At 35.9% G+C, this 18,135-nt stretch overlaps 1 protein-coding gene across 2 annotated transcripts; it reads left to right on the top strand.

Annotated features, from left to right (window-relative positions):
* Positions 1-5,246: 5,246 nt before the first annotated feature.
* LOC108990136 (probable serine/threonine-protein kinase PBL28) lies at positions 5,247-17,303 on the top strand. 2 transcript variants are annotated; one of them, XM_018964009.2, is made up of 10 exons: positions 5,247-6,860; positions 8,108-8,323; positions 8,817-8,952; positions 9,671-9,924; positions 10,693-10,928; positions 11,157-11,283; positions 11,369-11,440; positions 11,516-11,693; positions 16,268-16,400; positions 16,791-17,303. In XM_018964009.2, exons 2-10 carry the CDS (start codon positions 8,239-8,241, stop codon positions 17,025-17,027), a joined length of 1,458 nt encoding a protein of 485 aa, XP_018819554.1. In that variant the 5' UTR covers positions 5,247-6,860; positions 8,108-8,238; the 3' UTR covers positions 17,028-17,303. The 2 variants fall into 2 exon arrangements, with proteins under 2 accessions (XP_018819554.1, XP_035541533.1); XM_035685640.1 differs by having other exon boundaries at positions 6,360-6,860; positions 8,177-8,323.
* The last annotated feature ends 832 nt before the right edge of the window (positions 17,304-18,135 follow it).

Below are 18,135 nucleotides of genomic sequence, written 5' to 3'. Positions count from 1 at the left end.
TGACCTTACAAGAAAAAAGAGATGTTTTGTATTATACGGGGTTTCAATCACGTGATTTCACAATTTATCAAATAGAAGTGTTACTAGGTTTATATAGAGATTTCATAAAAGAGTGGGGCTACTCTGCCACCCCACTCTTACCGCTGGGCGTACCGCCCAGTGGTTTTTTTTTTTTTTTTTCCTTTTTTCTTTTTTCACATTTTTTAAATACATTTAAATATTTTAAAAAAATAAAAAAAAATACACCAATACACTTAAAATCACTTCTTTAATTACTAAATAAATAAAATAAAAAAAATTTGACCAGCGGTCAAATGGAGTGGTCAAAATGGGGAGGCAAAGTTGTTTTATTCTTTATAAAAATAAACTTATAAATTAATATGATTTGATATGAAACGTTAGATCCATTGTACAATTAAAAGAGCTTTATAATCAGACATCTAACATCAACTCATATCAATTTATAAATCCACTTTTTATTAGATTTTTGTGCAAATCAAACACTTATCTTCATCAAATTGATTGTTTTATTTATTTATATTAAAAAAATTGAAATTTTGTCAATAACCACACATCATGATTATGGAAACTACCTCTATTTCTTACAAAGAATATATCTGGATTGTATCCCATACTCGACCCAACCTCTACACATGGTATGGACTCCCACCCGTATGGACTCCCACCCCACAATCCATCCCTTCCCACACAAAAGAGGTATGTCTCAAGAGACTCTCAACACCACCCTTCGATAAGGATTGCTAGGCCTACTAACCGCCTATTATGGGTGGGCAGCCGGCCATCCCGCCCGCCAAGTTTGGTCTCTAGTAGGGGTGTAACCGATCCAGTCTGGTCTGGTTTTGGACAAAATTTAGCACTAAACCAGTATGTACCGGTTTTACATTTTTCAAAACCGATTACGCCCTGATAACCCTCCTAAACCAGTACCTTTGGTTTTACCAGTTTCCAGTCCGATCCGGTCCGGTTTTTCTATTTTTTTTAAATGTAAAAAATATATAATAAAATGTTACTTCTTATGATAAAATGTTATTAATAATTTAATATATATATATTATGTTTAAAGCATATGATCAATTAAATTTTCATCTTTAAGATTAAACTTTTATTTTATAAATTATAACGACATTATCTTATATATAATTATATTAATAACATATAATCAAACAAATTACAAATGTTCATATTTAAAATTAACATTTTATGTTATAATTTATAATTTATAATATGAAATTATTTCATATATGATATATAATTATATATATTATATATAAAAATTTAATATATGATTATATATATTATATATATAAATATTTTGTATAATATATAAAATTAATTTATATATATATATTTTTTTTCCAACCGGTCCGGTTCGGTCCAATCCCGGAAACTACGGAACCAAAACCGGACCGGATCCGGCCGGTTTTCATAAAATAGGAACCGGTTCCTATCCCGGACCAACCGGTTCGGTTCGGTCTTGTCTAGACTGGTTTTTCAGTTTAAATTTACACCCTTAGTCTCTAGGCCCTGACCCCCTTTTACATGAGTGGGTCACCCCGCACAGATGCCAGGTGGACAGATTGGCCTATGGGTTGTCTACCCACCCTTGGTCACTAGTAACACATGTTGAGAGAGAGAGAGAGACCAGGATACCTGGGGTGATAGCGAGAGGAAGAGTCTGAGAGACCAAACTGCAATGAAGAGGAGAGAGGATGAGGCAAAAGAGAGAGAGTTTAGCCAGAGGCGAGTTGAGTGGGGAACATTTTTATTTTACCCTAAAACAAAACATTGTCATTTCATTAAATTTCTTTCTTAAAATATATGTAATATATATTTGTTGAACCCAAGATTTCAAGTATCATATTATTATATATCTACATATGGATTTTGATGATAACAAATAAGTTCGAGTATAAATGAATCTCAAGTTCAAGTTGTACACATAATGGAACCAAGCACATCAATGTATCAAGTATGAGCAAGAAAGGGAACAAGCTTACAAATAAAGCTCTTAGAGTTAATTTTGTACATCTTTTTCAAAATTCGAAATAAGATTAAGGCTAAAAAAAATCTTTTCTCATAAAGTATCAAATTGCATTTTCGACATGTGCATTATATATTTGAAAATTAAAAGTTTAATATTTAAATTTTTGAAAGATGATTGATTGTCATTTTTCACATCAATCATCTTTCATATGTGCATAACATTATTAAAAGTTTGAAATTTAAAAATTTAAAAGATGATTAATTGCCATCTCTGACATGTACATGATAAGTTTGAACATTTTTAAAAGAGATTGATACTCTTTTTGACATATGCAAAAGGTAGTTGCTTTTTTTTGAAAATTTTGAAAAGAAAATAATGTTCATTTTTCATATGTGAAAAATAGAAGATTTGATTTGAAAAGTGAATGATATTATCTTTGACAATTGTAAAAAGGAGAAACTTTTATTTGAAAAACTTAAAAAGTGAGTAGTGCTCATTTTTTACATGTGAAAAGTGAATGGTGCTCATTAGTCTCATTTCCTACTTTTCTCTAGTTTAATGTATTTGTTGATGATTTTCTTTTAATATTTAATTATGAATTATTAAGATATTAGGCCAATCTTCCAGAGATTAAAGATGATCAATGAAACATTAATCTTTGAAAATATAAGAAAATGTCTATTTATAAGCCAGTGTGGATAATACACATAATAAAGTACTTATATGTCATAATTTGATTTGAAAGAAAAATTTTAAAATTTAAATCTTATAAATTAAGTCTTATCATTAAAGCAGGCCAGTTTGAGAATAAAATAACTCAAAATATAAAACACCTTAATTGTATTTTAATAAAATTGGAAACTCAATCGTTTTATATAAAGTGTAAAACCAAAAGACTATTTGTTTAGTAGGTAATGCTACTATGTCTCCTAAATTATATAACTCACTTTTTGACATCACGATGTGATGTCACGTGATTTATTAAAACAATAAAAATGTCATATATATATATATATATATATATATATATTAAAAACAAAATGGTACCCAACTGCCATTTCTGAATGATTTTAAAAAGCAAAAAGTCACCTGAAGGAGTTTCTGGCTGCTTGAAAGAAGAAACAAAAAAATCACTGGAAGTTGTCTCGCTAGTTGGGTCTGTTCTCTCTCTCTCTCTCTCTCTTCCCCACATAATCACCATATTTTTTCTATACTGATCTGTTTTCTCTTTCCATGTTCTGTAATTTGCATTTGTTTTGTTTTCAATCTACTTGTGCAGTCTGGGTTGGGTGCAATCTCTATAATTTTTAGTTTGATTGAAATCTCTTTGCATTTGCTTGTTTGCCTGCAAATTGTTTGTGAATATTACCCGACCCCTATCTCATATGTTACCGACCCAATCTCTATCAAAATGGAGCCTGTTGGCTGTTACCAACCCTACTCTGTTATGGCTCATTGCACTTATGCTGTTGACAGCTACTTCCAAAGAAAGGTTCAATCTCAAGGCTCCTGTGATCTTGCTGGCACTGCCTCCATTTCAACTTTTGACCCTTGTTAGTTGCGTGCCCTTCATAATATTCTCACAAATTTCTTTCTTTTCTACACAGATACAATTATGGAAAAATAGAACCAAAAAAAAAAAAAAAAATTAAGATAAGAGAGCTCACGGCTACTTTTCTTTTTTCTCTCTCGATGATTTACAGGCAGTATTGGTTGTGTTTTACCCTTTTAGCGCTAGGAAATGTTCTCTTTTGTAGTGAAAGAATATAACTGTTAGAGAAATATAGTCATTAAAATAATATATCTGTTGAAAATATATGACCGTTAAAAAATTATATCCGTTCGAATAATATAAACATTAAAAAATTATATTGGTCGAAGAATGTCGTGTTTTAATGTGCGCTTTTTTAATAAGGAATACTAATCACCATTAGAATTAAAAAGTATAAATGAAAATTTAAAATAAATATTTTAATGGAATAAAAATATATTTAAAAAATTAGTTATTTGATGTCCATAAAAAGTGATTTGCTAAAGTGAAAAAAGTGGATTCACTAGCCAAAGTTTAATCACTTCGCTACTAATAAAAAATGGCTAGCTTATTAAAAAAATTAAAATATATATATATTCAAAAGTAAATGGTGCCAAAAAAAAAAAAAATTTTAATTTTTTTAATAAATCATATGGCCCACATCAACGAGCAAAGTGAGAGAGCACCAATACTCTGTTACGGCTCATTGCATCTATGCTGTTAACAGCTACTTCCAAAGAAAGGGTCAAGCGCAAGGGTCCTGTGACTTTGCTGGCACTACATCCATTTCTACTTCTGACCCTACTTTGTTGCAAGCATTTCGTAATATTCTCACAATTTTTTTTTTTTTCCTACACCGATACGATTAAGGAAAAATAGAAAGAAAAAACAAAACTTCTTAAGATCAGAGAGCTCATGGCTACTTTTATTTTTTCTCTGTTGGTGATTTATAGGTAGTATTGGTTTTGTTTACCCTTCGTCACGAAATATTCGGTTTTGTAGTGAAAGAATATAATCATTAAAATGATATGACCGTAAAGAAATTATTATATCTATTAGAATGATATGAACGTTAGAAAATTATATTATCTAGAAAATATTGTGTTTTAATGTGTACTTTTTTAATAAGAAATAAATATTTCAATTACCATTCGAATTTAACAGTATAAATGAAAAATAAAAATAGATATTCTAATATAATAGAGATAAATTTAGATAATTTGTTACTTGATATCAATAAAATGTTGCTAACTAAAGTGAAAAAAGTAAATTTTCTAACCAAAATTTGGCCCAAGTTTAGCCACTTCGCTATTAATAAAAAAGGCTAGCTTATTAAATATATATATATATATATATAAACAAAAGAGAAAGACTTAATCATAGACTCCCTCTATCCTTTTATATTTTTATTTTTAATTTTTTAATAAATCGCGTGACACGTAATAAAAAGTAAAATGAGTGGAATAAATTAAGAACATAATAACATTAAACTTATTTAGTTAATCCTTTTAAATATACAAGTGGAGATTGTAAATACAAGACAAGTGCCTGATTCCCTTATTCGATAATTTCTTAGGATTACTATAGGTTGTGATGGATTTGAGTAACTGTCAATCCAAATCACATAAATTACTACATATATATGTAACTTACTATCCAATTTATCTTTTCTATTTGTACTTATTTCATAAGGTCTACGAATGCGCATCTACTCCATCGATATCCACTCCACATCATTTGAGAGAAAATCATCTCTTGTACAGAAAAAAAGTATGAATTCTAAACAAAGTTTTTACTGTTATGAGAGGAAGCAAGGATCATTGAGTAAAGGATTAATTACATTTTATTCTTTCGAACTTTCACTCAATTTATAATGCGCTTTCGAAATTATTAATTGCATCAAAATAGACCTTCAAACTTTCAAAACTTCTCAATCTTCCATTCTATCTACAAGAACATTAAAGCTAATAGAAATTTATTGTAAAGATGTAATTTTTATTTAATTTATTTAATATAATTTTATATTATTAGACCTATCTGTCATGGGCCAGAACCTAGAGATTGCAATGGGGAATCAGACCCCTTTTCTTCTTTGTAGGTTAAGCGGGATTTGTGGGGTGGGGAGTGCTTTGGGGGCTGAAAATGAAGGAACGTGTTAGCAAAAAGGAAAGGTTTAATGGCAATGGGTGTTTGCATGTGACTCCCGCGCCCTGCTAACGACCTTCCCAATCCCGACCTCTCTGTCGTCATGTGATCGTCGCTATTGCAGCTTTGAGAATGGTCCCCCTCTATCCTTGCCGGATTGGAAAACGACTTTGGGAGCCACTGCTGAGTGCTCAAAAGACAATGCCTTTTCTGATCCCGACGTTTCTTGTAAAAAACCCCACATCGCTCTGTGTGCTTGTTTTACATCACCCTTCGTTTTGTATATGGAATAGAGATGCATGGTGGGCTATGTTTGTTTCATCTTTGTTTTTTGTGTTCGCTTGGGGTTAAAAAAAAAAAAATGCTGGTCTCAGAACATAGAACACCTGATCAGCTGAAAATATAGATTCTAAGATGGAAAATCGAGACGTGAGCTATTTTCCGAACCAAATCAATATGAAAATGACCAGAATATTGTGTCCTAGATCTATATTTTCATCCAAGAAATACCATTATCCAGAGTTATTAGTATCATCATTATTTTCTTCAGGAAGAAGCAGAATAGTGAGGTTGATCAGGAGATAGGCCAAATGTCAAGGCAAAATGGTCAAAAGGGTGAAGCACTTCCTTCTCTATTATTGGTTCGTAGGGAGGCTGTGATCATTACGATCCTCTATTGGCCCCTATAACGAATTTAATAATTCTGAAACATTGTCTTCGTCAATGTTCATAAACATCAAGCCAATTATTAGGTAGTTGGGGCCCGGGGGTCATAAACATTCATACTTTGTAAAGTCCACGTTTTTATATGCTTTTAGTCAAGATTCTCTTAGAAGTCTAAAACCCATTTCAGATTGAAGAAGTCTCGATTGGTACAAACAAAACCAGGAAGGAATTGCTGCATTTTCTAACTAAGCTTGGTCAAGGCAAACCTCCCAGAAAGACTAGTGATACTCTGAGGAGGGTGGTAATATTGTGATTTTGGAAGCAGGTGGGTCTTCCCATGTGAAGCAGGCAAAATCAGTGTCCTATTTGAAGGAGTAGTGTTTTTGCGTCATCGGGGCAACCGGTCCTACTTGTTGGATTGTATCTGATTTTACTAGGTGCTTTCTGTGAAGCCTTGTGCTTTCAATGCAATCTCACAAAGTTCCCCAAGGCAACTGGCAAAAGCTCTCTCTGGTAAGTTTAATAGCATAAAGCTGCTTCGTTCTTTACCTGAATTAATGATTCTCTCTAGCTCAACTCCTTGCAGCAACCAGCAGGCATGGGCAGCCTTAATTTTCTTTTTCCTCTCTCCTTCCCTCCCTCTCTCTCTCTCTCTCTCTCGTTCTTCTGCCCAGTACTTCTGTTTTTGTCTGTACAGTTCATAAAACATGTCATGTCCTTTTAGTTACACTTGTTTTGTCTTGAATAAGTTTCTGGGACTTGAGATTCCTTGGCCATGCTGGATGGCAGGAAAAGAAGTTCTTGGCTTCACCTTTTTCTGGTTAACTTTTTTGTACAAACCACCGAATGTCTTGTACTATGGATGCTATGCTGTTGAAATATAATAGAATCCTGAGGTCTTTTCAGATTAGGATTCTGAAAATCGACGAACACCATATTATTTTCTTATTCTAAAATAACTTTTCCGGAAAGCGATTCTCAAATCCTTTGGAAAGTGAATGATGGAGGTTGTGATAGGACACTGTTTTTTGCCTTCCCTTCTCTTTTTAGAGGAGGAGACCTAGCTTGCTCACACGCCAGATTTGAGTTCCATTTTAATTATTGTTTAAAAATTATTGTTATAACTATTTGTATTTAAAATGGATGACTAGGAAAGAAATATGATTAAAAAAAACTGATTTTAAAAGGATATTATTTTTTTGCTAATTTATGTCTGATTTCATAAGTCTTTCATGATAGAAAAACTACAGCTATAAGTCTCTTCTAATGTCAGTTACTTCATCATATGTCATGGCACTTATGTTTGACTAACGTTAACTAGAAATAATCCCTGTTATTTATGAAGTATACGATATAATAGTTTGTATAATAAGCAATATTGGAGTACAAATCCGAATGTGACATGTTTGCCAAGATCTCCTAATGGAGGTGGAGACCTGTGACATTTGTGCCAGTTTTTCTCTCTACAAGATTGTATGTCCTTGATTGTCTTAATCTACTTTTTGGATCTTCGCATTTCAACAATTACTAGATCTTGGACTCCCGGGGAATCTTTTGGGATTTGCATTTGAGTTTTCTGGCTGATGGGAATTTGTAGGGGTTTTAGCCAGTCATAGCCTTTGCACAAGTATGATAAGTCTTGCCACCCCCAATTTTTTCTTTTTAAGTCGGTGACATAGAATCGAGTTTTTCTTTTATTTTCTCATTTCATTCAAGGATCAAGGAAGGAACATGGTTATTTTGTGCTTTGTCCCTTTCAGTTTGTTGAAACCATTCGGGGTCTAAGTCAGTGAATTCAGATATTGTGCTTTTGTTACGCTTTCCACAAGATCAAGTAAATGTTTGAAGTTATTGGAAGTGAGGGGTTTCAATGGAGTGATGGTTGTTGACAATGCGCTTGTTCTGGAGGCAGCAGCTGCCACTACTTATACTAATTCAACTCTTGGAACCCGGCAGAACAAGCCAGCAAATATATGGTTTGTCTTCTTTCACTTTCCTTGTATTATTTATATATAATTTCTACGAGTATAGAACAGTAAGAGACAACGAGCAACTGGGTTCTTTGTATCTTAAATGCTCTTCAATTGGTGAAATGATCAATATTTCTTGGAGAGTTGATTTGCATATTTTCACCATCAAAAAGCATATTGACTTGGTTTGGGGGCTGTGATAGCTCAACAAATTTGGGACTGCCAAAAACAAAAGAGGGCCTAAAAGGGAATAGTCTGTTTTCCTAGATAGATATGGTGGAACTGATGGGGAGTCCATTGTCACCTGCTGTCTATCATTTTTGTTGTCGAGAAGCAGCACCTGGATTCTTTTTTTGCCCAGAAAGAGTGGTTCTGTTCATGTTTGGCTAACCGGTTCCTCAAGACATGCAAAAGATGTCTACAGTTTGCATGAACAAGCCAAATTTCATTACTAGTACCATAGAAGGATTCTGATTGGTTACAAATTTTTTTATTCTAGCTGAAGCTTTACTCACTTTCAAGAGTGAGGTTGGAAGTCCTCAACTATCCCCCGGAAGAATTTGGACATACCCATGCCTTAGACAACAACCACAAGTTCACTGTTATAAACTTAGACAACCAGGAGTTGTTTCTCTGTAAGCTCTCTCTCTCTCTCTCTCAGAAGTTTATAGAACCATCCACCGATGCCTAAGACAATGAACATGTCAATTACATGTTTGTATTCTACAGTACATGCAAATTTACATGCTGCACAAATATCTATGATCTTTTTAGCCCTGTAGAAATTCGTATAGATTTTGTTTTTACTCTAAGAACAAATTTGAGAACTCACAATTGCAACAGATATCCTTTATGCGACCCTGCCAAATAAGCATTTAATTTCAACTTTTAATTTTCTTTTATGTAATCTAATTTTCCATTTTCAACTTTTAAGCTTTGTTGGGACCTAGTACTGTTATTTTTGGACATGTAGAGTACCCATGTTTCAGTAGTTTCATGGTTCATTAGAATTTGGGTGTTCTATAGTTTATTTTTAACAAAGAGGAGGGTGTTTCTATACTTGAAATCTGTTTTTTTTTTTTTTTTTTCCAAGCAGTCTATTGTTTTCAGCTGTTCAAAGGATTCTGTTTCATTAGTTTCTTAGATTCTAAAGAATGTTTTCTATTTATTAAAACCGTTTCTGCTTTCCTCTGCTTGTTCTTAAAAGAAAATTTCAATTAAGTCATCTTAGGGCTTGGACTTCATAAGCGGCCCTCGAATCTATCCTCTTTCTCTGCAAAGTGAAACAATCAATTTGTCAACATTTGCTTTACATTTCTTTGCCGCTAATTCTTCAAATTAATTATGAGGAAGGCTCTACAAATCAAGACTCGAGAGGGTTGAGGCTTCAGTTAATGGAGATAGTGGAGTTCCAACAATCACACCTTTGCAAGAAGTTGTTGATGTTAAGAAACCAAGTAATAAGAAAGTTGCTGTCGTAGTAGGAGGTGTTGGTGCAGCCCTGGTTGTGGTTGTCATTGTGGTGATTGTGTACACCTGCTTGATGCGCGCTAAAAGATTCACGAGACGAACATCTGAGACAGGATCCTCCCTAGCATCTCCTCCAGGTAAGTTGGAGTTCTTATTTAAAGATGGACATCAGATACTGAGTTTCTTCAATTGATGGAGTGCATACTGAGATAGCATTTTATGTTGTGAAGTTTATTATATGACTTGTCAATATATGCCTTTTCAAATGGTGAAAGAAGCATGGCTCAATATCACACGCATCCATTACCTTGAGGATTTTATTATGAACAAAATTGACAGTCCAGACTTTCAAAATGTGTCAGAAAATATAAAAGCACTAGAGCAAACTATAGCTTCTCCATGTGCAGATCATCCCAATATGGTTTTGAACTAGCTAGCTCTATTTTCCCAAATTGTCCATCTGGACAAAAGGACTTGCTTATGTAGAAAATATTGTTTATATCCAAAATATTTGCTTTTAAGAACTCATTGATTGTAGCAATTTAGTGCCTTTTGATTAAGGAGCCAAATCTGAAATCGAGCATTTCATTTGAAGGTTGTATGTTTCTCTTGAAATTATTAAAAGTTTTTTTTATTATGTGTGTTCAGAAGAAAATGCAACCACCTTAAAATATTAGGATGGTCAAGACTTTTACAGAATACAACCTTCAAAATGTGTAGTGGATTTCCCCAAGTTATTTGTCGAAATTATTTGACACAATATCTTTGGCATTGGGAACCTCCAAAGTCAGGTCCACTGGATGCTGGACCTTTCTGGATTGTACATGTGCCAAGTGTAATATGGTAACTACGATCAATGCTTCATTTGGTAGGTAATATATGGTATCTTGTTTAAAAATTTTCAGTTGAATATGAACCGGGAAATGCATCCCCGTATGGTGGTCTTCTCTATCCGTATGATATGCAGAATTTGAGGCAGCTAACGTTTCTGGAACTGGAGCAAGCCACATGCAATTTCAGTCAAAGCAACATCATAGGTGAAGGTAGATTTGGTTTAGTTTATAAGGGACTGCTTCAAGATGGATCAATTGTGGCTGTCAAGAGATGCCTACATATCCACACTCATCATTTTGTTCATGAGGTACATTTAACATTCTATAGAAATAAAGGTAACTTTTGCAGAGACATAACCATTCATAGTGTTGATACAAGTTCATATTTGACAGATTTTCAACATTCTAGTAAGACTAAATTTATTGACTTAGCAGAAGTCTTTTAATAGTTTTCTTCTTCAGTTGCCCATGACTTTGTTAGCATATTTAAATGCTGTGTAAACAGAACATTGTTGACCTCCCTCGATGTAACACAGGCAAACCGCATAGCTCGTGTGCACCACATCCATCTTGTCAAGCTTATTGGTTATTATGAAGATAATCATCAACAATTACTTGTCTATGACTATATCCCGAATGGAAATGTTGGAAGTCACCTCTATGGTAACTCTCTCTCTCTACCCCTCTCTCTCTATCTCTCTCTCTCTCTCTCTCTCTCTCTCTCTCTCTCAAGTGCACGTGTTTAAAGACAGCGAAGGCTTACCTATTGGAAAGCTAGACATGTGGCGAAGGCTATCTATTGCTTTGGGTGTAGCGAAAGGTATGTGCTTTGGTTTGTGTTCCTTTGCATTCCTCTTTTTATGATGTTCGTCTCATACTTTTATATTTGGATCAGGGCTTGAACACCTTCACAGTTCGGTGCCTCCTCTCTTGCACATGCACTTTAGAACTAGTAATGTTCTTGTAGATGAAAATTTTATGGCCAAGGTTTCTGATTATGGACTTTATAAACTGTTGATCGATGGTGATCTGGCTGAATCATCTTCAATGATAGACTGCTTTCTTGACCCAGAGTATGTCATCTTTCTTAGAAGCACACAATTTTGCATACTTGATTACATGCTTTCTATTTACAATTTAGTGAGAACTTTGTTCTAGTTGGAATGCAGCTATCAATTTCCCAAGATTTTATTGCGGGTTTTGTTTAGTGAATGCATTTCTATGCTAAAAAGAGTGTTTTTCCACTGTTAATGAAGTTATTCATACTTCTAAATGATGCTGGCATAAGTTGCTAATACTTCAGAAAAGACCTCTCACTAAGTCATGTGATTTTCATTTTCTTACCTGTCAAATACTCTGAGATAATTTCCTTGCACCTTATTTCCTTGTGCCAAACACAGCCTCAATGACATTTTTGTTTCACATTTACAGTAATTGGAGACACGAATTGAGCTGACTTCCTAACCTTAAGATGCAAGCATAGGTTTACTTTCAGTGCTTTGTTATCTATTGATTTAGTTCTTCGGATGGCAATGGCTTCATTTGCAACCTAAAAGTTTATGTATGAGCTCAAAAAAACTACCATTCTTTTGAACAACAATGGAGGATTTTATGTGGTGCTCTCGACCCCAATGTTAGGGACCCCGGTCTTGTCTCTAACACTAAAGACCACAAGCTTGCCTTGGTGAGGATGATGATCGAGTAACCTTGCCAACTTGCCTGGCTTTCCACAAAGGATTGGTGTTTGGGTGAGGGAATGATAAAGATAATGATGAACTTAGGAAAGTTAAGTGTTTAGGGAGGGTAAATCAATTTGGGCAGCTAGAGACTTGTCCTTGAGTGTGGCACCAAGATGATGGGCTAGGGTTGGATGAGTGAGGTGAGGTTCAGGTTTTAGATGATCTAAGTGATGATTATGAGTGTTTGATGCAACGTGGATGGCTTGAAAGGTGCCCTTGATGTTTAGGTCACTTGGATGGTAATTAGGGTTGATATAGTGAAGTGTAGCTAGGGTTTTGTGAGATGGCTAGGGTGGATTTCAAGATTAGGAAGAGTTGGCTTAGGGTTGGAGTTTAGGATGATGCTAGGGTTTGGGAATGACGTGGAAGAGTGAGGCTAGGGTTGTCGTGGCTAAGGATGAGAGATTAGGGTTTTGGATGTTGGATGGTTAGGGTTGCCGGAATGGATATGGTGAGATTAGGGTTGGGTTGTTTGGGAATTGATATGGAAAGATTCTAAGATGGTGGGAATCTTGGAGGGAATTGGGAAATTCGGATTTGGCTAAGATTGGCAAGTCAATGGTTGACTAGAGAGATTTTAGGATTAGTGATTTAAGGAATTGAAGAGGATTTGCAATTCCTTAAATTAAGGAATTTGAATTTGAGGAAGTCAAGACTCCTAAAAGGAATGAGTTACCTTATAGGGACTTGAGGTAGGCTGCTAGGGGTTTATGGAGGGAAGGCTTATGATGATGGCCGAATATGGTAAGTGTTGTATGGGAAGATGGAAGACAATTAGGGTTTCGGCTAGGTCAATGGATTTAATGGGTGAAAGGCAATTATGGTAATGGTTCACTTATGGAAATTAGGGTAAACACTATGGTTGGTCGAGTTGGGTATGTGGGAAGATCAAAATGGTTGAATGGAAGGGGTTGTGGCCGAACAACACAAGAATGCCTCAAGAACAACACAAGTAATTCTCAAGAACACAACAAGAATAATGCACATAAACTAATAAGATCAAAGGATAGAAAATGGAAGACAAGAGATGAAATGAAAAACACTCATGAGATTAATGGATCTTTAGGAATTCACGAATTGCACCCTAAAGATGAAAAGAAACAAGATAGATTGAACCACACCTATTCACGAATTGCAAGGTGTGATCCTCTCTTAGGGGATTCATATATTGCACCCCAAAGAGCCAAAATGCCTAGCACCGAAGGGTGATCTTAAAAATAAAATAATATGCTCATAATAGGAATTTACCAAAAGATGTAAATGCAAAAACTAAGAGTCCTATTTATAAGGATTACAACTTGAAAACCCCCAATAAGTCTCTTGGAAAATAAATAATTAAATTAAAATAATCAATAAGCAATAACATAGTTGGCATGAGCCAAGTTGACCCATGACATGCATGAGCCCATGGGTGGGCTAGGCTGGTTATGGGCATGGCTGACATTGTTTGCAAGGCTGCTGGCATGTGGCTGATATGGCCCAGGCATGACCTGGCTGGCATAGCCCAGACAGGGTGCCTGGGCGCTGGGGCGTTGGGCGTGCTCGCTAGGCTGCTCTCGCGCAAAGCATACTGGCCTGGTCACCAGCCTCACTGGGCATCCTAGGCATGTCAAGGCAGAGCCCATGGCATGCCCATGAGGCTGCTGTGGGGTTGTCCAGCCTTGTCTCAAAATGGCTAGTGGCTTGGTCATGGGCCACAATACATGGACTCCTACCAGTGTGCTTTGGCAGGAGTCGCGACGCCAAGGTGCTGACCGCACGGATCATACACCCCAAGCACAATGTGAAAGCTAATGTGTGCAAGCATGTAGTATATAAATATACATTTATAAACACAACGGAAAAATAAAAAGGGGCAGATTGACCTACTAATAGTACCAAAAAATTTAAATTACAACCCCACACAAAATATCCATAAGCTACCAGTCACCCAATCCCCGACATAAAATTTATACAATCATCAGACTAAGGAAAACACCAAACAATGCTACATAAGGGGAAATGTACTCAAGTCTTCACTCCTCAAGCGGAACCAATCTTCCAAGCTCATAACAGTCCTCGGCATCAAAGTCTACGGTTGCGCAGAACGGAACCGTAGGTGGGGACACCACAGTGAGATTTTACAATCTCAACAATTAAAGCCAATAGAATGACACCCAAAAATACAAATACGGAAAAATATACACATCAATTTTTAAAGCATCCATTTAATAACAGCATGCACCATGGTCTCCCATAGGGACCATCCGCACACCCTAATTCCTTTCGTCACACCACGGGTAACAATCGTGAATGTGACTTTGTAAAGAGCGATGCTCAACTCCACGCCCAGCGCATACGTGTCTAGGTATCATCTAGCCTCCACCAGTAAAGAGGCCACGAAGTCAGCACGAGAGCGATACAGTCTTGTTCGAGCCCGTTCCCGAGTACCTAGAGAAGTTCCACCGAGATAATACCCCATCTCGGCTTGGGGTCGTGATCCACATAAAGTCCATACAATCATTTTATTTACGTATGCACCATGGTCTCCACTAGGGACCATGCGCACACCCTAGCTCCCTTTGTTACACCACTGGTAACGACCGTGCGTGTGACTTCGTAATAAGCAATGCCCATCTCTGCGCCCAATGAGTACGTGACTAGGCATCCTCTAGCCTCCGCCAACAGAAAGGCCACGAAGTTGGCACGAGAGCATTACCGTGTCATCCAAGCTTGTTTTCAACCGGCGATAACTCAGGGGTTGCTACTTAGTTTTACACGCTTTCGAGTAACCAAAGGAGCTTCATCAAGATAATATCTTATCTCGGCTTACGGTCGTGATACGCATCCACCACAAAACACATTTTTAATAAATAACACTAAAAACACAGTTTTCCAATTTCACAACACAACCAAAGAACATAGCACAATTAATAAATTAATCACAGCACATACATGGATCAGAGCACAATTAATACAATAAAGGTAAATATCAATAATTAATAATGCAAATGTGTGAGCACACATATATTGGATGACATGGCAATAATACATCAACCAATGGCCAAACAACACAGATTCACAAGTCACAACTACATGCGATTCTCAACGCTCCATCAGACCCTTAGCCAACAATTCCAACACAATCAGATTACAACAAACACAGTTAAACAATTTTCCAATGTCAGTATTCCAAGGGTCAGCCTAGGGTTTTACTTACTATGCGGAATGCTAATTTTGGATGATCAAGCACACCGACTTAAAGTATCCCTCTTGAATCGAGAGGAAATTGTGAGTGTACACAAGCACAAGTCGCTGCGCAGATGGAAAAGTGGTTAGTTAAATCTGAACACAGCCTAAAAATAAAATACTAAGTGAGTGGCAAACGAGCATACTGTAGTGGTGTTTGGAGAGGCAGAGTACAGTGGAGGCAGTGGCGGGGCATAGTGGACAGCGGCGGATTTTTGGGCAAAACAAGAGACTCAACATGGGAAAATTTGTGGGTGGCTGATTTGATGAACTTAGAAAATGGGGAAGGATGAAGAAAACGTGGGTTTGCAGAGGGGGAGAAAGGATTGGGGAGGGGGTGCGACGCATGGGAGAAAGAGTGAGGAAGAGGAAAGTTTTTAGGATTTTCTCATCCTTGCACAAAATGGTGCCATTTTAGTGGGGAGGGCTGGGCTTTTCTCATCAGCTTATGGGCTCACACACGGGTTGGGCCGTAATCTTGCATCTACTCACACAAAAAAGAATCCACTTAATCCATATATTTGGGCTCCACCTCACTAATAAAAAAAGCATGCATTTTCAAACTTGGGCTTCACATGGATTGTGCTTCACATTATACATTTTTAGATATTTTTCTACTATTTTCTTTGTGGATGTCTTAAACATGTAGACTGATATCTACTTTAATCCTTTCTCTAAAGGTTAAGTTCATCGAAGAATTTTTCAGAGAGAAGCGATGTGTACAGCTTTGGTGTCTTCTTACTGGAACTAATTAGTGGGCATGAAGCACATAGCAGAAGCCAGTCAAAAAAAAAGGAAAATATAGTATTGCAGGTACATAGAATTTTTCCATCCCAAATGATTCCTCTTCCTCATCATCACTAACATCAACATCTTGATTATTAAAATCCACTAGTTTAGAAAGCCTTAAAACCAAATGCATGAATTTAGCTAGGAAGATTTTATCTTGTATATGATAAAAACTTTCGGATTTCTTATGTAACTTTTTTAATTTAAATGGTTAAAATCCTACTATCTCAGCATTCAGTATTGAGGTAACAAAATAAACTATAATGGTCAGGGATTTTTAAGAACTTTACTGTAGAGTTATACTAGGGAGATTCCAATTCATATAATATTTTTTGGTTGAAGTGCTACCCTAAAGGATAAAAAAGTATGATTAAGCCAGTCATGGTGCCTAACAAATCCTTTTCGATTTTGAAGGCAAGAAGCAACAATTTTGACAAGTTTGTCGATAAAACACTAGGAGACCAAACAATGGATGTTGCCAATCAGATGCTAGAATTGGCATTACAGTGTCTTGATACTTCAATTAGAAGACCATCAATGAAGAGAGTTGTCGAAGAGCTGGAAAAGATTCAAGCAAGCAAATATGGTCACTTGCATTCTGGGTCGTTTGAGATAGGTGTTGTGAAGCTTGGTAGTGAGCTTTTCAAATGATTTCTTTCTGCCTCATGGCCTTGTAATTATTCTTTAATTGTGTTGATTTGTTGCAATCATGAGAGTCACAAAAGGAAATCCCATTGTCAAAACGTTCTTGAAGGTAAATAAATCAATCCGTTTGGTGGAAGAGATCATCAAATGGGGTTGTGTATGTCATAAAGTATAGTTTCCTTTGTAAATATTATTGTTGGTATGTTTGCTTCATGGATATGTTTAAAACCTGCTTTCTGAAAGCTGCAAACATGCATATCAATCAATTTTATGCTTTCCTAACTCTCATATTAGTTTCTCACGAGTCCTACCCCATTTTTCTTCTTTCCTTTTTGTTCTGAGAATATCTTCTATATGGATCTCCCGTAAAGGAGGATGGGCTTTACTCCCACTAAATGCAGCTTCTCTTAGGTGGATGTTGTCTCTTTTACTTGTTTGCATTTGGGGTTCTTCTCTGTAGTGAGCTAACCTGAAACCCCCCCCCAACCACCACACCACCCTCACAAAACAACCACGATGAACGGTAATATGAAGTGTCAAAGAGGCATGTCGGTATAGGTAGCTCAATTTTCTTCTACGCTTGAATTCTTACTTTTTAGGGAATTGAGTTTTGTTACAGATATTTAAGAATAGATTATCTTGTTAAGTTTTCGTGTTCAATGATGGGAGGCGGACTAAAGGGGATTGGCTTTGTTCAAGTTTGAGTTCGAGGAATTGTAAGAGTTTTATTAAAATTATATATCCCACACACTCATATTTTAATGGGTTTAGATTAATTCAAATATTATCACTTAATTAATGAGTCACAGTGAGATAAGAATGAATCTATTCTAATTATAGTGGGATAAGAATGTCTCTAGATTTCATGATGGTCAAAAGTCTATTAATAGCACAGGGGGTTAAGGGTTCTTACCTATAACATTATTATGTCTCTTGCCATCGGGAGACACTTGAAGGTAAAGTTGTTAGGGTGATCCTTCTCTCATAGTCAGATCGGATTCTTTAGCAAACTAAGATGAAGGGAGATACGCTTTTTAACTATTATTATTTTATTATTGTAGATCATAGAAAATTGAAGATTCAATTATTAATATTCATGTTAAAATATTTAACA

This window comes from Juglans regia, chromosome 14 (genome assembly GCF_001411555.2).
Source record: "Juglans regia cultivar Chandler chromosome 14, Walnut 2.0, whole genome shotgun sequence".
Taxonomy (NCBI): domain Eukaryota; kingdom Viridiplantae; phylum Streptophyta; class Magnoliopsida; order Fagales; family Juglandaceae; genus Juglans; species Juglans regia.
This window is presented reverse-complemented; position numbering and strand designations above follow the sequence as displayed.